The following is a 23,901-nucleotide window of genomic DNA, read 5'->3' on the forward strand; positions in this document are numbered from 1 at the left end:
TAGCTGCTTATGTTCATGCACACGGAGGGTATGAGAGCATAGTTGCTTATGTACTTGCATACAGAGGGTATCGGAATATAGCTGGTTATGTTCGTGCATACAGAGTATGAGGGTATAGCTGCTTATGTTCATGCACACGGAGGGTATGAGGGCATATCTGCTTATGTACTTGCATACAGAGGGTATGAGGGCATAGCTGCTTATGTACGTGCATACAAAGGGTATGAGAGTATAGCCGCTTACATTTGTGCATACAGAGGTATGAGGGTATAGCTCTCTATGTGGATTTTGAAACAAATTGTATGCTTGTGTTCTTGCATGCAGAGGGTATGAGGAGTAGCTGTTTATGCTCGTGCAGGGTATAGCTGCTTATGCTCGTGCATACAGAGTGTATAAGGGCATAGTTGCTTATAACTCGCGCATACAGAGGGTATAGGAGTATAACTGCTCATACTCTCACTTACAGAGGGGATGAGGGTATAGCTGCTTATACTCGTGCATACAGAATGTATTAGGGTTTAGTTGCTTATACTCGTGCATACAGAGGGTATAGGAGTATAACTGCTTACCGCTTACGGAACAAATATCTGTCATTACCTACAGTTATGGATGGACTTTCAGAGACAAAATTAGGAAAGAATCTATGAAATATTTATACGCAGGCCCTCTAATTTTAGATCTGTACGAGAAGTCAGTTGCTGTACTATAACTGTGCCATATAGTCTCAGAGGGACAAAGCTTTGGTTGAACTTCTTTTGATCAATGACGATTAACCTTGACATGTGTGGACTTGTATAAAGCTCCCATAACACACTCACTTCGTTGTCTCGGAGGACATCTTAAAGACTGGAGCTTATGCATATCCATAAAGTGGACAGATTATATGTGCGCTAATGAAGTCATGTAGTCAATCAGTGATAAAGGGAGTTGCTCGTGTGATTTTGACTTGCTGATGAGATCGTGGTACTGATCACCGTGCTCTCTCATTAGCTGACTACTGAACAGGAACGTCAGCACGACTGACAAGAAACTCAATAATTCATTGATTATTAAAAGCTCTGTATGACGTCATAAGACGAAGTACACGTTTATATATACGTTGTAAGATGACTGTCCAGTGTCGAGCATAACTCTTTCATTATTACGTAGATATGCGCCACTGAACTCAACAGGGGTATCTAGGAATATGCCGGCGTTCATCCCAGATTCAAGGAAGCCAGTACCTGTGAGGACAAGGTTCTTAATGCATGGCTTATCTTGGTTTAGAGTGTCCAATCTTCATTTAATCAAACTAGCTGTGATGTCCGCTATCAGAATCACGAATTATCCAACGCATTTTAATCTGCATGATATTTCTGTTGGGATGACCAAACTGCATACCAAATTGCATACAAAAGATCTTCATATAGATTCCCTCTACGGAAAGAATAGCTCACATTTTTTTACAATCAGTTGCATTATATTCACCTTTTGTCCAATCAATCAATCACTTCACAATCCATCCAATCAATAATCCAAGAAGGCAAAGGGCGTTTGTTAATTCAGAGAAGTTGCTTGAGCCTAGCTATAAATTTTCATCGTTTAGGTATTCGCCTATAACCCTGACCTTTTTGCCAGTGGGGACAAAGAGACAGTGTTTAGGTGGCAATGTTTCCAGTCACCTCCTTAGAACCATCAATGGCGCCAGGTCGAACGCCATGGCGAACTGCACATAATCATTGCTTGATAAAGGCTGCTTAGCTTCCATAACTACAGAAAAGAGTTTAAAAGGCAAACAATTCAGATTTATCCACCCTCGATGAATCATAATGTATCATGTGCAAACACTATGCCTAGCATCAGTCGTTGTGACTGTCTGACTCACTGACTAACTCATGTAAACCTGGCTACTTGCTAGTCGTCGTACCAGCTCATCGTTTCTACTTATATTGGCTTGTATTTCACAACATACATTGGATCCATTTAAATTGGACTGTTTTTATTCATGTTTTCTCGCCAATGGGTTGCGGTGTGACTTCAAAGCATTGTTGACACAGAAGGCTGAATTAACTGCCTCAAATAAACTAGACATGTGATTGTTTTAGCTGTTGTACGTGGGTATTGGAATGTAGGTGTAACATTTCGCTTTTGACATACCAATCCGTGCTCAGCTGCGTCTACACGCTAATCTACACTTGTATACTTAGTGTACGTGTAACAGCCAACGGTACCGTGGTGAGAACAGTGAAATGATGTAAACAAGTGACAAAGAAGATTCTAAATCCGGCTGTACAGCAGCATCGTCGCAGCAGATGTTAGCGGACATATAGAATGTTGGAGGAAACATTCTGAAAATACGGCCAGGACAAGGAAAAGTTATAAGTGGGATGTCCGCATTAACTTTGAAAGACTGAATAGGTGGGGAGTTAAAAAATTCGAATGTGTTAACGAAATACAGCAGGGAACATTCATTAGCCTGCAAGTAGAGACACATGCAAAATAACACACATGATAAGTTGGTGACTTGATCTGGTCACGAATGAGTGGGTGAGTGTTAGTTTAAGGTCCTACTTAACAATTTTTCATTCGTATGACAATGAAGGTTTCCTTAGAGTGCATGTAATGTGCCTCCTTGTTGCAGAACGGATTCCCTCCGATCTTTTATTTAGTGCTGCTTCACTGAGACGACTTAACCTCCCCCCCCCCTCCCCCGGCAACACACACACATACATACATTACGCAGCCATTATACTGATACGGGTAAATCGGTCGTTGCACTATCCCGTTAATGCTGAACGCCAAGCAAGGAGGCTACAACTTCCTCTTTTAATATCTTGGGTCTGACCCGGTCCAGGACTGACCCTGAAGCTATCACCGTCGAAGCGGAGATCAGGTCAAGACAGGAACAACATAACACATGTGAGACGCTCTTGACTTGATCGGCTTACAACACACGGACAACATAACATGTAAGAATCTGGTGACTTGATCAGCTCACGACACACGGACAACATAACACACATGTAAGAAGGTGGTGACTTGATCAGCTTACGACACACGGACAACATAACACATGTGAGATGCTGGTGACTTGATCAGCTCACGACACACGGACAACATAACACACATGTGAGAAGCTGGTGACTTGATCAGCGGACAACATAACATATGTGAGATGCTGGTGACTTGATCAGCTCACGACACACGGACAACATAACACACATGTGAGAACTTGATCAGCGGACAACATAACACATGCGAGATGCTGGTGACTTGATCAGCTCACGACACACGGACAACATAACAAATGTGAGAAGCTGGTGACTTGATCAGCTCACGACACACGGACAACATAACACACATGTGAGAAGCTGGTGACTTGATCAGCGGACAACATAACACATGCGAGATGCTGTTGACTTAATCAGTTCACGACACACGGACAACATAACTCACATGTGAGAAGCTGGTGACTTGATCAGCTCACGACACACGGACAACATAACACACATGTGAGAAGCTGGTGACTTGATCAGCTCACGACACACGGACAACATAACACACATGTGAGAAGCTGGTGACTTGATCAGCTTACGACACACGAACAACATAACACATGTGAGATGCTGGTGACTTGATCAGCTCACGACACACGGACAACATAACACACATGTGAGAAGCTGGTGACTTGATCAGCTCACGGCACACGGACAACATAACACATGTGAGAAGCTGGTGACTTAATCAGCTTAGGAAGGATAAGAAATACCCAAAACTAACATGAAGGTGCTGGGTACCTTATTCTGTATTCATTATGAGTAGGCTGTTATCTCTGATATGTCACATCCGTTGTTTCTTGTTTCCCTTGTTTCAGGTAAATCGTGTGGCCTCCCTCCCCGGGACTGCGTGGACCTGAGGAATGCTGGACAGAGGAAGAACGGGGTCTATCTAATCTACCCCCAGGGCACGGAGATGTCCTTCCCGGTGTACTGTGACATGACCACGGACGGGGGAGGCTGGTTGGTGAGCGACTCCTAGCCATAGCTACATACACACTGACTTTTTTTAACATATGTATTAAACTTGCCACTTGGGGTATCGAACCATCCATCCACCCCCCCTCCCATCCTGTATAAATCTGACCGCCTTTATATAAGTGGCGTATCTCTGAGAACGGCGTAAACCACGAAGTTCATCTGTCAGTCAATCAATGTTCAAAGTGACTGAATTAATATAGAAAAGAACATAGAAAAGGATCTATCATCCGATGAAAAGAAGAAAACAGACATCACTGTGACAGAATCTTGCCTTCCTTTAGCTTTAAGCAGATGAAAACAAGCAGACACCATTTTCACAGTAGCTTGTCTTCCTCGAGCTTTAACCTGATGAAAACAAGCAAACAGACACCATTTTCACAGTAGCTTGTCTTCCTCGAGGTTTAACCTGATGAAAACAAGCAAACAGACACAACTGTGACGGTAATTTATCTTCCTCGAGCTTTAACCTGATGAAAACAACCGAACAGACACAACTGTGACAGTACCTTGTCTTCCTTGAGCTTTAACCTGATGAAAACAAACAAACAAACAGGCACAATTGTAACAGTAACTTGTCTTCCTCGACCAGGTTTTCCAGAGGCGTATAGACGGAACGGAAGATTTCAACAGAAACTGGACGGCTTACGAGAATGGATTCGGCAATCGCGAGAAGGAATTCTGGCTTGGTAAAACAGTCGCAAAAATGAAAGACCTACTGTATGGTAGCACATGTTAGTCTATTGAATAGGGGAAGATTATCGTACCGGAGTATCGTAGGCTAATACGATGATTAGGCTACACCTACACTGTATCGTATCGTATGTTAGTGTAGTGAATAGGGGTACATTATCGTACAGGAGTATCGTACGCTAATACGATGATTAGGCTACACCTATACTGTATCTTATCGTATGTTAGTGTAGTGAATAGGGGAAGATTATCGTACCGGAGCATCGTAGGCTAGTACGATGATTAGGCTACACCTTCACTGTATCGCATCGTATGTTAGTGTAGTGAATAGGGGAAGATTATCGTACCGGAGCATCGTAGGCTAGTACGATGATTAGGCTACACCTATACTGTATCTTATCGTATGTTAGTGTAGTGAATAGGGGAAGATTATCGTATCGGAGCATCGTAGGCTAGTACGATGATTAGGCTACACCTACACTGTATCGTATCGTATGTTAGTGTAGTGAATAGGGGTACATTATCGTACAGGGGTATCGTACGCTAATACGATGATTAGGCTACACCTATACTGTGTCTTATCGTATGTTAGTGTAGTGAATAGGGGAAGATTATCGTACCGGAGCATCGTAGGCTAATACGATGATTAGGCTACACCTACACTGTATCGCATCGTATGTTAGTGTAGTGAATAGGGGTACATTATCGTACAGGAGTATCGTACGCTAATACGATGATTAGGCTACACCTATACTGTATCGCATCGTATGTTAGTGTAGTGAATAGGGAAGATTATCGTACAGGAGTATCGTAGGCTAATACGATGATTAGGCTACACCTACACTGTATCGCATCGTATGTTAGTGTAGTGAATAGGGGTACATTATCGTACCTGAGTATCGTACGCTAATACGATGATTAGGCTACACCTACACTGTATCTTATCGTATGTTAGTGTAGTGAATAGGGGAAGATTATCGTACCGGAGCATCGTAGGCTAGTACGATGATTAGGCTACACCTACACTGTATCGCATCGTATGTTAGTGTAGTGAATAGGGGAACATTATCGTACCTGAGTATCGTAGGCTAGTACGATGATTAGGATACACCTACACTGTATCTTATCGTATGTTAGCGTAGTGAATAGGGGAAGATTATCGTACCGGAGTATCGGGGGGTAATACGATAATTAGGCTACACCTATACTATCGTATGTTAAAGCAATAATCAAGCTAGACTTCGCTACATAACCAGGTAGACGTAACAATGTTGTTATATAAACTTATATTCTTTTGCGTTTCTTAGGTAATTACAAACTTTACATGCTGACGTCACAGGGCAAGTACCATCTGCGCGTGGATTTAGAAGACTTCGAGTTTAACAAAGCATTTGCGAAGTACAGTCAGTTTTCTGTGGCCGGGCCGATGGACGACTACAGACTGACGTTGTCTGGTTTCACCGGAAGCAAGATTCCCCTCGTCAGTAAGTACTACACATAATGTAAACTTACTGTGGCTTTACCACGGGTTGGGGAGTCAACGTGTATGGTAACGGTAACGTGTGCTAGTTTGCTCTCAGCAATGCCCAGCGATCAAGGAAGTGGTTGTAGCGTGATTGCTCTGGTTTCTCAGCTACGGTATCGCGTGTGAAGTTGTCGTGCTGACACGTGCTCTTGCGCATCTACTGTACCGTCTGTAAGGGGCCTGGTCGTCTGACATCTGCTCTGTTACCTCAGCTTCGGTACCATCTGTGAGGGTGTGGTCATCGTATGACTGACATCCTCTCTTGCGCATCAGGTACGTTACTGCGAGGGCCTGGTCGCCGTGTGATTGACATCTGCTCTGGTACCTCAGCCACGGTACCGTCTGTGGTCGTCGTGTGACTGACAGTTGCTCTAGTGCCTCAGCTACGGTACTGTCTCGGAGGGTGTGGTCATGGTGTGGCTGATATCTTCTCTTGCGCATTAGTTACGTTACTGCGAGGGTGTGATCGCCGTCTGACTGACATCTGCTCTGGCGCCATAACTACGGTACTGTCTGCGAGGGCGTGGTCATGGTGTGACTGACATCTTTCCTTGCGCATCAACTACGTTACTGCCGGGATGTGATCGCCGTCTGGCTGACAGCTGCTTTGGCGCCTCAGCTAGGATACCGTCTGCAAGAGTATAGACATCTTCTCTGGTGCCTCAGCTACCTTACTGCAATGGTGTGATCGTCGTATGACTGACAGCTGCTCTGGCGCCTCAGCTACGGTACCGTGTGTAAGGGTGTGGTCGTCGTATGACTGACAGCTGCTCTGGCGCCTCAGCTACGGCACTGTATGCAAGGGTGTGGTCGTCATATGACTGACAGCTGCTCTGGCGCCTTAACTATCGTGCTCTCTGCGACGGTATAGACATTTTCTCTGGTGCCTCAGCTACGGCACCATGTGCAAGGGTGTGGTCGTCACATGACTGACAGCTGCTATGGCGCCTTAACTACGGTACTGTCTACTAGGGTATAGACATCTTTTCTGGTGCCTCAGCTACGTACTGTGTGCAAGGGTGTGGTCCTTGTGTGACTGACAACTGCTCTGCTGCATTAATTAAGGTAACCTCTTTGTAGTCGTCGTGTTATCGACACCTGTTCTGGCCTGTTCATGTCTATGAGGGTGTGGTCGCCGTGTGACTGACAACTCTGGCGCCTCAACTACTGTACGGTCTGCCAGCAGCTTGCTGATAGTCGTGGGTTTCCCCCGGGCTTCGCCCGGTTTCCTCCCACGACAATGCTGGTGACCGTCGTATAAGTGAAATATTCTTGAGTACGAAGTAAAACACCAATCAAATAAATAGATCAACTAGTGTACAATGTGCGAGGATGGGGTTGTTGAGTAACTGACAGCTGTTGTGATGCCTCAGCTACAGTACTGTCTGTCAGAACTATAGATTTACGTCGGTCCCCTCTCACGCCGTATTTATCTAGTAGAAATGGGATTAAGATAGACATGTGACGTTTTATGCACTCTCTTCTATCTCAAGTCTCCTATCTCAAGTCTCCTATCTCAAGTCTCCTATCTCAAGTCTCCTATCTCAAGTCTCCTATCAAGTAATCCCATATCAGTTGCCATCCGTCTGAGGAAAGCTTCAACAGATGCAGCGGGTAACTAGGGACTACATGACATCAGTTCGGTTATCGGTAATCTGTTGACTTATAACACGTGTGTCTACTCTCCTGTCGTAATATAAAGGTTCAAACCGTGGATACATCCATCAGTTAATCGGTATCCTATGTCTTGATAGGAAGGTTCAAACCGTGGATACATCCATAAGTTAATCAGTAATCTGGTCAGTTATAACACCAGTATGTCTATCCACATGTCTAGATAGGGTGGTTCAAACCGTGGATACATCCATAAGTTAATCAGTAATCTGGTCAGTTATAACACCAGTATGTCTACCCTCCTGTCTTGGTAGGAAGGTTCAAACCGTGGATACATCCATCCCCTAATAAGTAATCTGGTCAGTTATAACACCAGTATGTCTATCTACATGTCTAGATAGGAAGGTTCAAACCGTGGATACATCCATACCCTAATCGGTAATCTGGTCAGTTATAACACCAGTATGTCTACCCTCCTGTCTTGGTAGGAAGGTTCAAACCGTGGATACATCCATAAGTTAATCAGTAATCTGGTCAGTTATAACACCAGTATGTCTACCCTCCTGTCTTGGTAGGAAGGTTCAAACCGTGGATACATCCATACCCTAATCAGTAATCTGGTCAGTTATAACACCAGTATGTCTACCCACCTGTCTAGATAGGGTGGTTCAAACCGTGGATACATCCATAAGTTAATCAGTAATCTGGTCAGTTATAACACCAGTATGTCTACCCACCTGTCTTGGTAGGAAGGTTCAAACCGTGGATACATCCATCCCCTAATCGGTAATCTGGTCAGTTATAACACCAGTATGTCTACCCACCTGTCTTGGTAGGAAGGTTCAAACCGTGGATACATCCATCCCCTAATCGGTAATCTGGTCAGTTATAACACCAGTATGTCTACCCACCTGTCTTGGCAGGAAAGCTCAAATCGTGGATACATCCATCAGTTAATCTGACCTGTTATAACACCAGTATGTCTACCCTCCTGTCTTGATGGGAAAGTTCAAACCGTGGATACATCCATCCCCTAATAGGTAATCTGGTCAGTTATAACACCAGTATGTCTACCCTCCTGTCTTGATGGGAAAGTTCAAACCGTGGATACATCCATCCCCTAATAGGTAATCTGGTCAGTTATAACACCAGTATGTCTACCCACCTGTCTTGGTAGGAAGGTTCAAACCGTGGATACATCCATCCCCTAATCGGTAATCTGGTCAGTTATAACACCAGTATGTCTATCTACATGTCTAGATAGGAAGGTTCAAACCGTGGATATATCCATCAGTTAATCGGTAATCTGGTCAGTTATAACACCAGTATGTCTACCCACCTGTCTTGATAGGAAGATTCAAACCGTGGATACATCCATCCCCTAATCGGTAATCTGGTCAGTTATAACGCCAGTATGTCTATCCACATGTCTTGATAGGAAGATTCAAACCGTGGATACATCTATCCCCTAATCGGTAATCTGGTCAGTTATAACACCAGTATGTCTATCCACATGTCTAGATAGGGTGGTTCAAACCGTGGATACATCCATACCCTAATCGGTAATCTGGTCAGTTATAACACCAGTATGTCTACCCACCTGTCATGGTAGGAAGGTTCAAACCGTGGATACATCCATCCTCTAATCTGGTCAGTTATAACACCAGTATGTCTATCTACATGTCTAGATAGGGAGGTTCAAACCGTGGATACATCCATCCCCTAATCGGTAATCTGGTCAGTTATAACACCAGTATGTCTATCTACATGTCTAGATAGGAAGGTTCAAATCGTGGATACATCCATCCCCTAATCGGTAATCTGGTCAGTTATAACACCAGTATGTCTACCCACCTGTCTTGGTAGGAAGGTTCAAACCGTGGATACATCCATCCCCTAATCGGTAATCTGGTCAGTTATAACACCAGTATGTCTACCCACCTGTCTTGGTAGGAAGGTTCAAATCGTGGATACATCCATCCCCTAATCGGTAATCTGGTCAGTTATAACACCAGTATGTCTACCCACCTGTCTTGGTAGGAAGGTTCAAACCGTGGATACATCCATCCCCTAATCTGGTCAGTTATAACACCAGTATGTCTACCCACCTGTCTTGGTAGGAAGGTTCAAATCGTGGATACATCCATCCCCTAATCGGTAATCTGGTCAGTTATAACACCAGTATGTCTACCCACCTGTCTTGGTAGGAAGGTTCAAACCGTGGATACATCCATAAGTTAATCGGTAATCTGTTCATTCAGTGTGGAGAATAGCGGTGACTTAATTCAGACAATTTTTGCAGCTCTCATAAATTATCTGATTCAAGTCAAAACTGTTACCACGTTAACCAAATGAATTGTCTATTTGATAAGGAGCTTAAACTGATGCCATGTATGTTCTTTTCTCTTTGTCGCAGGGGACACCTTCGCTCCTATTCACAGTAACCACACGTTTTCCACGAAGGACTATGGTGATAAAATCATTTGCGCAAACTCGTACAATGGGGGCTGGTGGTTCAACCATTGTCACGCCGTCCATCTGAATGGGGTGTACCGCTTACAGAACATTGAGAACGCCGCCTTCGCCAACGGCATCATCTGGAGCGGCTGGAAGGGCAACGGCTACTCCCTCAAGTTTTCTGAGATGAAGTTCAGACCTGTCAAGTAATCGGCGATCTGATTTCGGACTGAGCTTGATAGGTTATGCATCACGAGCGTAACGTCAGGTTTCTGAATAAAACAGTTATGCCGCCAGGACCACTGACTCTAAAAACGTTCTCCGTAACACATTTTTTAAAGTTTCACAGAGCCGGATCCAGAAAACGAATTTTTGAGATTATTGAAAATTTAAAACCATTAAAATCTATTCACGATTTATTGCCTTAAAAGTTCAAATGACCACAGATTGGTTTTATCACATTACCACCACCACATTAATTCTAAGGATCCAAAATCAGTAGCCATATCAAAATTGCACATAATTCAACCATGACGTTTTGGTTTTAATCAAGCGAAAACCATAATAACAGTATTTCCGAGCGATCCTAGATATGGCAGATTATTACAAAATCAGTTGGAAGGAACATTTCATACGCTGACCTGTATTCAAATTCTTCTCTCAGTGAAGTACCATCCACAATCTGACACCTTTTTGTGTGCGCAAAGATTTGGAAAATAAAAAACTATGGCCAATCTGTGTCAAAAGTCAAACACCTCCCATGTGATGTCAAATATAATGTTCCATGAGCTTATGTTCAATCCAATACTCTTATATCGTCCTTGGGAAGGCTAAGGGACAATGTCAATCAAAATACAAGTCCCACTATCATCCAATCAAAACATCTGAGATGTTGTTAACGCGGCCATTTGTCTTTTTGTTTGTACAATAGCCATGCAGTTAAGGCGCCACAGGAGCGTGGTTACTTTTGATGTACGAAAATATAACATCTGTCTTTCGATCTTTTTTGGGTAATTTTTGTCATATGCCATAATTTTCTTTTTTCATGTTCTGAGATTTTCAACTGATTCAAGTCTTCATGGATTTGTGGATAGTGAGATTTTTGTGATGGGAAAGTGTAAAACTGCGTGATTATATATTATTTTGCCTTATCTACAAAATTATATATTAAATAAAGGTGTGGACAGTAAGCTATATACCTACTTTTAAATGGTGATTCTCGTTGTCGTTAGGCCTGATTTCTACCCCATCTGCTTCACATTTAGCACTGTATATTAAACACTGGCAACATTTTATTTCACTCGTTCAGATTATATTCTCTTTCCTATCTACGCTATGTTTAACATCTACTTACTGGATAATGTGCAATCAAAAGCAGAATTGATGATGTATCCATCATGGGACCATAGCACAAAGCGATACGATGACAAAGGCACGAAGCGAGGGGCCGACGTCACGAAGAGTTGGAACGATGGCACGAGCCGATGGCACGAGCCGATGGCACGATGTTCCTCAGTTCGTACCACTTCGTCACATAGCTTCGTACGTTCGCTCCCTTCGTTTTGTTCCATCGTCGAGCGACACGACGATGACTTCTACAGTCGCACGTCAGTGTACCACCATGTATGTATCCGGTCGAGGTGTTTTTCCGTGCAAAAGTTAATGAAGTAAGAAAAAAGAAAATTGAGGAAAAGGGTCATCTTATTCTGTGTACCATATTAATTACAAACAGCTTTATAAATAAAATAAACAACATTAATATTGAACATTTACATTCTTGATTTATTTACTGACGGATGTACACAAATGATATTTCGTCGTCATATTCATTGATCAATCTCAGTTCAATTAAATATACATATAACAGATCTGTGCTTAGTATATTTACATTTAAGACCATGTTATGGAATCCGGAAAAAATTTTAATGTTGAAAGTTCTGGCGGTACGGATGTACGGTGAATTCCACCATTTATGTGATCTTCACCATCTATGTGATCTTCACCATCTATGTGATATTAACCTTCTATGTGATCTTCACAATCTATGTAATCTTCGCCATGTACAAGCACAGAATAGAAAAGCCTCGCGTAGGTTTAGACACTAGAATGCCATATGTGTGTATATCAGTCCAGCAGAAGTGAGAAACCATAGAGATGCAAATCAACATGAACTAGACACTGTTCGTTTGAAATTTTTTGTACTTTTAATCCAAACTTTCCACGAGAATCGAACACAGGCATTTCTCTTTAATTGCCTTTTCTCGCTAAGAACATTTCAGGGAGGGTATTCAAATGTCAAAGTTCACTCACATCTTGTCAAACCTTAAATTGTTGATTCCAATCGATGTGATGTTATAGCGCTGTACAATCCAGCAATTTATATCTACTGATTTATTTGACTGATGTTAAACGACGGTGGCCATGGCTGACAATCTCACGGATAGGGTAGGAAGTCTGCATAAGCTGGAATTAAACTCAGTGCGATCGCACTCGAGAGAATCTACCTCGATCACCTCTCGGCCACGGAGCCCCAACAAAACCCCACCCACCCACACCATCCCACCCAACCTCCCAACAATTTATATACAAACGGTAAAAGCATATACGCATCTATATGCATCCTAGGGTATATACAAAAAGCCTATACATATACAAGCCGAACAATGTGCACATGAAATCATCAACTTAAAATACTGTTGAGATGAGATAAAGGCAAGGGTCACGTTCTGGATGACAATGGGATATAAAGTACACAAAAATTGGGACCAACCAATAAAACTGAATTTATTCGTATATTTCTAAAATATTTACTTGCGTATGTGACAATTTGCCATCAGGATTTTTTACAGCGTTCATCAAGTTGTCAGGAACGTTGTCTACTTTGTGTTGTAGTCATATAAAATGAAAACAGACGTAAGATGGACGATGGAAACAAATTATTTTCGCTAAATATGGACGGAGTGGTCACTATTTATATACCCAAATTGAAAAGTAAATACATGGTACATGTAGAAGAACGGGCCATTGATATCAGATACCCACGCAGTCATATTTACATCAGCGATATGATGCAAACACGGCAACATGTTTAATTATCACCATCGTCTGAAAAGAGACCAACATATCAATGTTAAAATAACCTATATTACCATATAAGCACAGGCTGATTCTACAGCAGCGCTACTGAAGAACTCCGTCTCTATCCGTGACACAGTGACATAGCATAGAACAACTCACGGTCGAAGGCTGTCGCCACCATATCAACATCTCTAACCTCACCACTTTCAGGGCCTGTCGCCTTCATATCAACGTCTCTAACCACACCACTTTCAGGGCCTGTCGCTGTTATATCAACATCTCTAACCACGCCACTTTCAGGGTCTGTCGCCGTCATATCAACATGTCTAAACACCCCACTTTCAGGGTCTGTCGCCGTCATATCAACATCTCTAACCACACCACTTTCAGGGCTGTCGCCGTCATATCAACATGTCTAACCACACCACTTTCAGGGCCTGTCGGCGCCACATCAACTTCTCCAGTCACACCATTTTCAGGGTCTGTCGCCGTCATATCAACATCTCTAACCTCACCACTTTCAGGGCCTGTCGCCGTCATATCAACATATCTAACCACACCATTTTCAGGGCCCGTCACTGTCATATCAACATCTCTAACCACGCCACTTTCAGGGCGTGTCACCTCCATATTAACAGCACTGACCACATCGTCATATATACATTTCTGTCGGTGCCACATCAACATCTTCAACCACACCACTTTCAGGGCCTGTCACTGTCATATCAACATCTGTAACCACACCATTTTCAGGGTCTGTCGCCGCCATATCAAAGTCTCTAACCACACCACTTTTAGGGCCTGTCGGCGTCATATCAACATCTCTAACCACACTACCTTCAGAACCTCTCGGCACCATATAAACATCTCTAATCACACCATTTTCAGAACCTGTCGCCGAGAACACCATCCCCGTTATCATCATAGTCGTCGACGTCGTCACATTGTTATTCTCCAAAGAAGTCATTTGCTTGTCAATACGGACACATGGTGGAAATAATGAGACGTGGCTGATTCCACCCGAGGCCACATCCTTTACAGGAGACAGATCAGCCAACCCAAATGAATATAGGACCAGAATTTACCTTGACAGGAAAGTGGTGTTGAGGTCATGTTTTTCAGTTTATAAACCTCATCTTATATCTCTTGGGGATTTAATTAACACCCGCAGTGGAAGGGTGTCTCTTCTCGTTCGAGGGCATATTCAACGGCTTCTCGTCAGGGGCAGATAACTAGGGTTGCCGATCTTGTAGATTTCAGGGATCTATCATACCTCAGCGGCAAGACAAGGAATGTATAAATAACGGTCTCTCTGGCACCTAGTGGATTCCCAGGATAATGTACACCTGATGTGACGAGATGGAATAAATACGTTGAGGGTGACGAGGATTGGATAATAGCTGTGACATGGGGAGAAAACTCTTTGTTCATTGAAAGCTCATTGGTCACGTGAAGATCAGAGCAGCGCCAATCAGAAGAAGAGCCAGAGAGGGGATAGTCCGCAACGCTTGCTGGCCGTTATCCGTCGTGTAAGCTGGCATGAATTCCGGTGGCGACAGTGTTTGGGAGACATCGGCCGTGGCAGGCAATTCTGTCGTGAATGTTTTAACATCAGTCAGGCTCTCCGTCATGGTAACTCTTTCGGTTAGAGTCGTTGTTTTAGGTTTTTTATAGTTTTTGATTTTCTTTGTGGTTTTTCTTACTTTCTTTGTTGTTTTCTCAACTGGCAACTCATCAAATTCAGAAGAGATACCTGCCACTTGCTTACACCAGCTCGGTAAAACTGCCACATTGTAGTTGTTGTAGGCCGTTTTCACTTGATCAGTACATGATGTGTACGCTTGCTGTTCGCATCGCAACAGTTCAGCAGTTGCTCTGAAGCAAAAAGACATTAAATGACTGATTGATTGACTGATTGGTGTGTTGAAGAATGTTTCACTTATATGACGGCGTGGGAGAAACCGGATTGACCTTCGCAAGTTACCTGACAAAACCGGCTGAAGGAAAACAAGCCATGGGAAAGATTAAATCAGACAGGCTAAACCAAAGTTAGCTGAATACGGTGTCAACTAAGGCAAAATGTGCAAATAACAATTTTAGTAAACAGTACAATTTCAAAAGTTCACACAAGTTTCATAAGCTATACTAGAAATATTGAAACAAGCAGACCTATTGTATGAGGTATTATCCAGAAATGTACAGGGCAAAGACTGGAGAGGGAAGACTTGCTCATTATATCCCTTTTTTAAAGATCTCTGCCGGTGCACTTACTTGCACATGATAATACGCTTGTCTTGGAATGATAGCTCTGGTGTCTCTAACTCGTACGTTGCTTCGCTGTAGTCGTTGTTACAAGCTTCCGACACAGTCACATTGGGGTCTTGTACACATTCCAAGTCCTCCCCAAGATCTGCAATGTAAGCATCAAATTTTACGTCGTGTGTTGACTTATTAGCTCAGCCATATCGATCGTCATGTTTGAATGTTCGGTGCCAGCAACAGGGGTTTACTTTAACATTACAGATCAGTAAGTAGAACGCGCATTTCGAGAGCTATCTTCACCTATAATGTTATACCTACAATTTCATTTACTTCTCAATGAAGTGGAATAGGTACAGTAATCACAGTTTCAGGATAACACAAATATTACCATTCACAATAGGACAAAACGCTCTGTAGACCAACACTTACCATTCACAATAGGACAAAACGCTCTGTAGACCAACACTTACCATTCACAATAGGACAAAACGCTCTGTAGACCAACACTTACCATTCATAATAAGACAAAATGCTCTGTAAACCAACACTTACCATTCACAATAGGACAAAACGCTCTGTAGACCAACACTTACCATTCACAATAGGACAAAACGCTCTGTAGACCAACACTTACCATTCACAATAAGACAAAATGCTCTGTAGACCAACACTTACCTTTCACAATAGGACAAAACGCTCTGTAGACCAACACTTACCATTCACAAAACGCTCTGTAGACCAACACTTACCATTCATAATAGGACAAAACGCTCTGTAGACCAACACTTACCATTCACAATAAGACAAAATGCTCTGTAGACCAACACTTACCATTCACAATAGGACAAAATGCTCTGTAGACCAACACTTACTATTCACAATAGGACAAAATGCTCTGTTGACCAACACTTACCATTCACAATAGGACAAAATGCTCTGTAGACCAACACTTACCATTCACAATAGGACAAAACGCTCTGTAGACCAACACTTACCATTCACAATAGGACAAAACGCTCTGTAGACCAACACTTACCATTCATAATAGGACAAAACGCTCTGTAGAGCAACACTTAACATTCACAATAGGACAAAACGCTCTGTAGACCAACACTTACCATTCACAATAGGACAAAACGCTCTGTAGACCAACACTTACCATTCACAATAGGACAAAATGCACAGTAGGCGAACACTTAGCATTCACAATAGGACAAAATGCTCTGTAGACCAACACTTACCATTTACAAAAGGACAAAATGCTCTGTAGACCAACACTTACCATTCACAATAGGACAAAATGCTCTGTAGACCAACACTTACCATTCACAATAGGACAAAACGCTCTGTAGACCAACACTTACCATTCACAATAGGACAAAATGCTCTGTAGACCAACACTTACCATTCATAATAGGACAAAACGCTCTGTAGACCAACACTTACCATTCACAATAGGACAAAATGCTCTGTAGACCAACACTTACCATTCACAATAGGACAAAATGCTCTGTAGACCAACACTTACCATTCACAATAAGACAAAATGCTCTGAAGACCAACACTTACCATTCACAATAAGACAAAATGCTCTGTAGACCAACACTTACCATTCACAATAGGACAAAACGCTCTGTAGACCAACACTTACCATTCACAATAGGACAAAATGCTCTGTAGACCAACACTTACCATTCATAATAGGACAAAATTCTCTGTAGACCAACACTTAGCATTCATAATAGGACAAAATGCTCTGTAGACCAACACTTACCATTCACAATAGGACAAAACGCTCTGTAGACAAACACTTACCATTCATAATAGGACAAAACGCTCTGTAGACAAACACTTACCATTCATAATAGGTCAAAACGATCTGTAGACCAACACTTACCATTCACAATAAGACAAAATGCTCTGTAGACCAACACTTACCATTTACAATAAGACAAAATGCTCTGTAGACCAACACTTACCATTCACAATAGGACAAAACGCTCTGTAGACCAACACTTACCATTCATAATAGGACAAAACGTTCTGTAGACCAACACTTACCATTCACAATAGGACAAAATGCTCTGTAGACCAACACTTACCATTTACAATAGGACAAAATGCTCTGTAGACCAACACTTACCATTCACAATAAGACAAAATGCTCTGTAGACCAACACTTACCATTCACAATAAGACAAAATGCTCTGTAGACCAACACTTACCATTCACAATAGGACAAAATGCTCTGTAGACCAACACTTACCATTCACAATAGGACAAAATGCTCTGTAGACCAACACTTACCATTCATAATAGGACAAAATTCTCTGTAGACCAACACTTACCATTCACAATAGGACAAAATGCTCTGTAGACCAACACTTACCATTCACAATAGGACAAAACGCTCTGTAGACCAACACTTACCATTTACAATAAGACAAAATGCTCTGTAGACGAACACTTACCATTCACAATAGGACAAAATGCTCCGTAGGCGTTTAGCTGAGATTCAGAGTCGAACAAGTCATATGACCCCAACTCGTACAAAAGTCCTGTACGATTTCTCCTCTCGACCACTTGTTGGAGACACGGAATAAACGTCTCATAATATCTGTTGGAGGAAAGAGAAATGGAAAACAAATAAGAAAATACATAACATTTTGGCGCCAAAACAGACATTCGCGTTTCGGATCAGTTGCAAGACCAAAAAACGACATTCAACACCAACAAGCAAAGACCTAAGAAGTACCCAGCCTACAGTAAGAAATTATGATCTATTCATGTAAAAGGAAGAAGGTAACATTTTTCAGTGATGATGGAAAACTGCAAAAGTTCTAGGCGAATGAATTAAATCAGCATTGGAATAGTGCACCATTTTTCATATTTAACAAGTGGTAGTGCAGTTAAACACTCTTTGTTGCAAGTTCTGAAGTCTGCAAGTTCTGAAGTCTGCAAGTTTTGAAGTCTGCAAGTTCTGAATTCTATAAGTTCTGTAGTTTCTAATGTAAACTAATAAACAATATTGTTAACAAGGAAACCTTTATAAATATTTGAAAGACAAACAAACGAAACAAGATAAATGTTTGGAAGACAAACAAAGCAAGATAAATGGCGGGAAGACAAACAAACAAAGCCTAGATAAATGTGGAGAAGATAAACAAAGGAAGACAAATATTGGTAAGACAAGCACACAAAGCAAGATAAATGTTGGGAAGACAAACACACAAAGCAAGATAATGTTGGGAAGACAAGCACACAAAGCAAGATAAATATTGGTAAGACAAGCACACAAAGCAAGATAACTGTTGGGAAGACGAACAAACAAAGCAAGATATATGTTTGGAAGAAAAACAAAGCAATATAAATGTTGGGAAGACAAACAAACAAAGCCAAGATAAATGTGGAGAAGACAAACAAGGCAAGATAAATATTGGTAAGACAAACAAAGAAAGCCAAGATATATGTTGGGAACACAAACATACGAAGCAAGATTAACTCATCAGATTCATATCCAACAGACTGGTGTAAATATAGTCAGATACATTTAAACAAGCATTTTGTTGAACGTACGGCTCTGCAATACAAGACCCCTAGCGGCATGTGCGGTCAGAATAACATTAAAGTCAAAGCCTACAACAAAACGAAACGGGGATAACTTGGTTCACATTAGACGAAACTCCTCAAGTTGTAATCCAATGCGACAAAACCGTTTCGAACAGCTGAAAACTGCACAAATCTTTTTTGGAAAAAATCTAGAAGCCCAAATCAGTAGAAAACAGCCATAATTTTGTGAGCGAAGCGGCCCGAGACTGCGGTGTAAGTTCTCATGATGAAACCACGCGCCAAGTCTGAATTCTACATTAAGATTAACCTCTTAGAAAAAAATTCAGGAATCTTGGCCAGGTCTAATTCAACAGACGCTCAGGTAGAGGTAGTGGACTTATCAGCGAGAAATAATAGAATCTCTAGATGCAAAGATACCACTTCACAAGAAAGGCCAGTGATCCTAAATAATGCGGAGAAATCCTGAATATCTTCACTTTCAGCTCACCTGCACAGTTTGTTCAAGGTTGTCCCCAAGGACGCAGGGTCGGTTTCTCTGTCTTCCGGGAAACATTCTACAGGAATGCCCATCCAAAAAGGACCAAAGATGATGTCGTCGTACTTGGAGTTCACACCGAGCATAATCTTGCAGGTCGTGGGTAGTGCCGCGATGTAGAAGTTGGCCATGGCTCGCCCCATACCGGCATCGCACGATGAGAACGCCAAGCTCTCACAGCTGGCGTGTTTCTGGAACGCTCTGCGTTATAATAGATATCGAAAATATCACGCTATTAGTATAAATCTAAGCGTCAAGTCCAACATTCCTCTACCACCCGTGCAGGCGAAGAAGAGTGACTAAAGTCGATAATTGCCAGACGAAATGTATATTCACTTTCCCGCACTAGGCGTATGGGTATACGTCTTTTTTACAATACATACCTAATTCCTCAATTAATTTATGGTTCACAATTTTTCGGTATTTGTGTTGCCCGTTGTTTTCGGTCTTCATGCTACTACTGGTCATTTTGTGGCTATCACATATACAAATGTCAATGACGCCTTATACATACCATTGATTTGGCCCTTTTCTGTGTTGCATTTAAACTGTTGTGTGCAAAACTTTACGTACCTACATAAATATGTTGTTGATTCGTACACATCGTAAAAATTATGGTCCAGAAGAGAGCTGACGGCGTTCAGGTCCTCATTACACTTCATTAGTTCTGGTTCCTTCTCCTGAACACAGTGACGATTTGGGGTTATCGCTGTAAACAGAAGGGAAGCAGACAAACAATAAATCTTCTCCACAACACAGTGACGACTAGGGGTGATCGCTGTAAACGGTGGTGTAACAGACAAACAATAAATCTTCTCCACAACGCAGGAGAGTGCGGAGAGGTGGTGTACACGGGACAGGAGAGTGCGGAGAGACTTTCTGTGCAGGTTTAGTTATCAAAGAGAAAGTTGTTTGTTATCAACTGTTGCCAGTTCCGTCACTTCTTTTTGGAACGCTAGGAGTGTGTGGATGTCAATCTTTTGCTATTCTGATGAAATAGATGTTTCTTTGCTATAATGCTATAAGGAGGCTTGATTGAAGAGAAAAGAGAGGAATTTGTGGTGAAGTTGCTCGAGCGAACAGCGGTCGACAAATGGTGATATTCAATGGTGTTGGATGACGCAGCATTCATTTCGCACAAGGCAAAAGACAACGAGAAAGGTGATCAGAGAAGATGATCAGGTAAAGTCTGAGAACATGGACTCGGCATACTTCAGCATGCTGATGGAGGTTATACAGTATTTGTGAGGCCCGTGGTAACGAGTGCACGTCTTTAGGGCAGCTGGAAATGCCCGTGTGGCCTGCTGGAGTGTTAACAGGCGCGAATACTCACCTAGCAGATCGAGGCACACTCCCCGGTACGCTAGTTTCATCGAGTGGACATCGTGGAAGAGGTCAAGAGGCAATGGCCCGGGGTAAAAGGCAGCGGCTTCCTGTACGTCAAGAACGTAACACGCCAAGTAAAGCTCCAAGTTTCTGTTAACACAAGCAAACGCCAAGTAACATATACAGGTAAATCTGGCTTAGCTGCTAGGTGGACAATTCTACGGAGGTAAATTTTGGTCTCCTGTTCGAGTTCTTGAAATAAGTGCTAGTTCCGCCGTACACTTATCACTCACAGGCGGACTGACGCCACACGACAACGTTGACAGTTACATGACCAATCAAGACCTGTTCCCAATACAGCCCTTTACAGAAGTTCATTAAGATATGCCCTAATTCGACTGATACACAAGCTTTCAGGCTGATTACATGTACATCTGCTTAAAGCTGCTGTGCTAACGAAACGTTTCAACCTAATCATGTTCAATCCTTTCATTTATCGTCCAACATGTAAGCTATACTATAAACCCAATTACTTATATCGTGCTATTCCTGGCGTGTTCAGCGTGGCGTACAAGTTAGGCACCACTACAGTATATCGGCATTGTGACAGGCCGTCGTGATATATACTACATAATCGTCGTGATGTTTACTGCGTTGACGTCGTGATGTATACTGCATGATCGTCGTGATATATACTACATGATCGTTGTGATGTATACTGCATTGACGTCGTGATGTATTCTGCATGGTCGTCATGATGTATATTGCATGGTTGACATGATATGTACTGCATGGTCGTCATGATATATACTATTCGGTTGGTGTGATATATACTGCATGGCTGTGGTGATATATACTGCATGGCTGTGGTGATGTAAACTGCAAAATCGTGGTGGTGTATACTGCAAAATCGTGGTGATGTATACTGGTTGGTCGTGGGGATGTATACTGCATGGTTGTCGTGATGTATACTGCATGGTCGTCGTGATATACACTGCACAGTCGTCGTGATATATACTACATGGTCGTCATGATATACTATACGGTTGGTGTAATATATACTACATGGTCGAAATAATGTATACTGCATGATCGTCGTGATATATACTGCATGGTGGTTGAGATATATAGTTATGGTCGTCGTGATATACACTGCATGATCGGCGTGATGTTTACTGCATGATCGTCGCGATATGTACTGCATGGTCGTCGTGATATGTACTGCATGGTCGTTGTGATATACAGTGTTTGGTCGTCGTGATATATACTGCATGATTGTCGTGGTGTATACTGCATGATCGTGGTGACATCTACTACATGGTCTAGATATATAGTGTATGGCCGTCGTTATGTACACTGCCTGGTCGTCGTAATATGTACAGTCCGGTCGCCGTGATGTACACTGCATGGTCGTCGTGATATACACTGCACAGTCGTCGTGACATCTACTGCACGATCGTCGCGATGTAAACTGCATGATTGTCGTGATATATACTGCCTGGTCATCGTGATATGTACAACATGATCGTTGTGATATGTACTGTATGGTCGCCGTGATATGTACTGCTCCGTCGTCGTGATGTAAACTGTATGATCGTCGTGATATATATTGCCTGATCGTCGTGATATCTACTGTATGGCCGTCGTGATATGTCCAACATGATCGTCGTGATATATACTGCACGGTCGTCGTGATATGATAGACATGATCTTAATGGCGACCATTAAGGCCAAGCCACAAACACGCCGACATAAACACGGTACTCTGTGTTCTCCTAACAAACTCAGACCAGCTGTAATTGTAGTCGTATTTCTGAGACACTGAAAATATTTTCTCCGTTAGATACAGATTGTATCATAAACTTACTGGCATATTTGCTCCAGATCAAAGATCTTGTGATACGAAGGCTCAAGAATCTGCATGCATTCTCCTAGCATCGGCGGCTCATCGGATACTACAGTATTTGTGTAGTCCACCGTGGACATGGCCAGCATCGTTGAGGATTCCAGGAGCAGTACTGCAACACATCACCACTTATGTCATCAAAGATTAAGGAGATAATCAGGGTAAGTTGATAACACATACCAAATACTCATGACTTCACATTGTATACAACTTGCCAAAAGTATCCTTAATCAGGGATATATTGTTTACAGGTGCCAATAAAATTCAAAGTGGTTGAGAAATTTCCGTTAAAGGTTATCATTATCTCCTCTGAAATGTTATACTCCGTACAGTAGACATACAGCTATGATATTTTGAGCTCGAATGTAAACATGAAGTTTAACGTTTATATAGTCTAGGTGCGCCTAGACTATCACACAGTGACATTTAGAGTCGGTGTGCACACTTACGCTATCACACAGTGACATTTAGAGGCGGTGTGAACGCCTAGACTATCACACAATGACGCTCAGAGCCGGAGCGCACGCCTTGAGTATCGCACAATGATATTTCGAGCTGGAACGGACGCCTACAGTATCACACCATGACATTTAGAGTCGGAGTGCACGCCTAGAGTATCACACAGTGACATTTAGAGCAGGAGTGCACGCCTAGAATACCACACGATGACATTTAAAGTTGGAACGCACGCTTAGAGTATCGCACAATGACATTTAGAGCAGGGTCGCATTCCTAGAATATGACTTTTTGATATTTACAGCTGGAGCTCATGTATAGACCTGAAGTGTCACCCAATGACATTTACAGTGGAAACTCACCCCTGAAGTTGTTTATTTTGTTTGATTGGTGTTTTACGCCGTACTCAAGAATATTTCACTTATACAACGGCGGCCAGCATTATGGTGTGTGGAAACTGGGCAGA

At 42.3% G+C, this 23,901-nt stretch overlaps 2 protein-coding genes across 2 annotated transcripts in view; one reads left to right on the forward strand and one right to left on the reverse strand.

Moving 5' to 3' along the window:
* Positions 1-3,699: 3,699 nt before the first annotated feature.
* LOC135473716 (ficolin-1-A-like) lies at positions 3,700-10,512 on the forward strand. The gene is made up of 5 exons (XM_064753581.1): positions 3,700-3,703; positions 3,854-4,002; positions 4,606-4,702; positions 6,014-6,190; positions 10,262-10,512. The coding sequence occupies exons 2-5, from the start codon at positions 3,952-3,954 to the stop codon at positions 10,510-10,512; spliced, it is 576 nt and encodes a 191-aa protein (XP_064609651.1). The 5' UTR covers positions 3,700-3,703; positions 3,854-3,951.
* A 1,490-nt stretch (positions 10,513-12,002) lies between these two features.
* Positions 12,003-23,901, reverse strand: part of LOC135473093 (uncharacterized) — a 39,426-nt gene continuing 27,527 nt past the window's right edge. The window contains exons 2-8 of the mRNA XM_064752904.1: positions 22,941-23,091; positions 21,081-21,223; positions 20,321-20,456; positions 19,700-19,948; positions 18,114-18,259; positions 15,652-15,790; positions 12,003-15,255 (exon numbers count right to left, since the gene is read on the reverse strand). Coding sequence (XP_064608974.1) covers positions 14,826-15,255; positions 15,652-15,790; positions 18,114-18,259; positions 19,700-19,948; positions 20,321-20,456; positions 21,081-21,223; positions 22,941-23,091 — 1,394 coding nt within the window. The 3' untranslated portion in view covers positions 12,003-14,825. The remainder of the gene's footprint in view (positions 15,256-15,651; positions 15,791-18,113; positions 18,260-19,699; positions 19,949-20,320; positions 20,457-21,080; positions 21,224-22,940; positions 23,092-23,901) is intronic.

Source organism: Liolophura sinensis, chromosome 8 (assembly GCF_032854445.1).
Source record: "Liolophura sinensis isolate JHLJ2023 chromosome 8, CUHK_Ljap_v2, whole genome shotgun sequence".
Lineage (NCBI taxonomy): Eukaryota > Metazoa > Mollusca > Polyplacophora > Chitonida > Chitonidae > Liolophura > Liolophura sinensis.

Excerpts from the sequence above, each read along its gene's own strand:
- LOC135473716 (XM_064753581.1), top strand. The coding sequence starts at position 3,952 with ATGTCCTTCCCGGTGTACTGTGACATGACCACGGACGGGGGAGGCTGG. Across the intron at positions 4,703-6,013 it reads CGAGAAGGAATTCTGGCTTG|GTAATTACAAACTTTACATG; the intron begins GTAAAACAGTCG and ends TGCGTTTCTTAG. Across the intron at positions 6,191-10,261 it reads AAGCAAGATTCCCCTCGTCA|GGGACACCTTCGCTCCTATT; the intron begins GTAAGTACTACA and ends TCTTTGTCGCAG.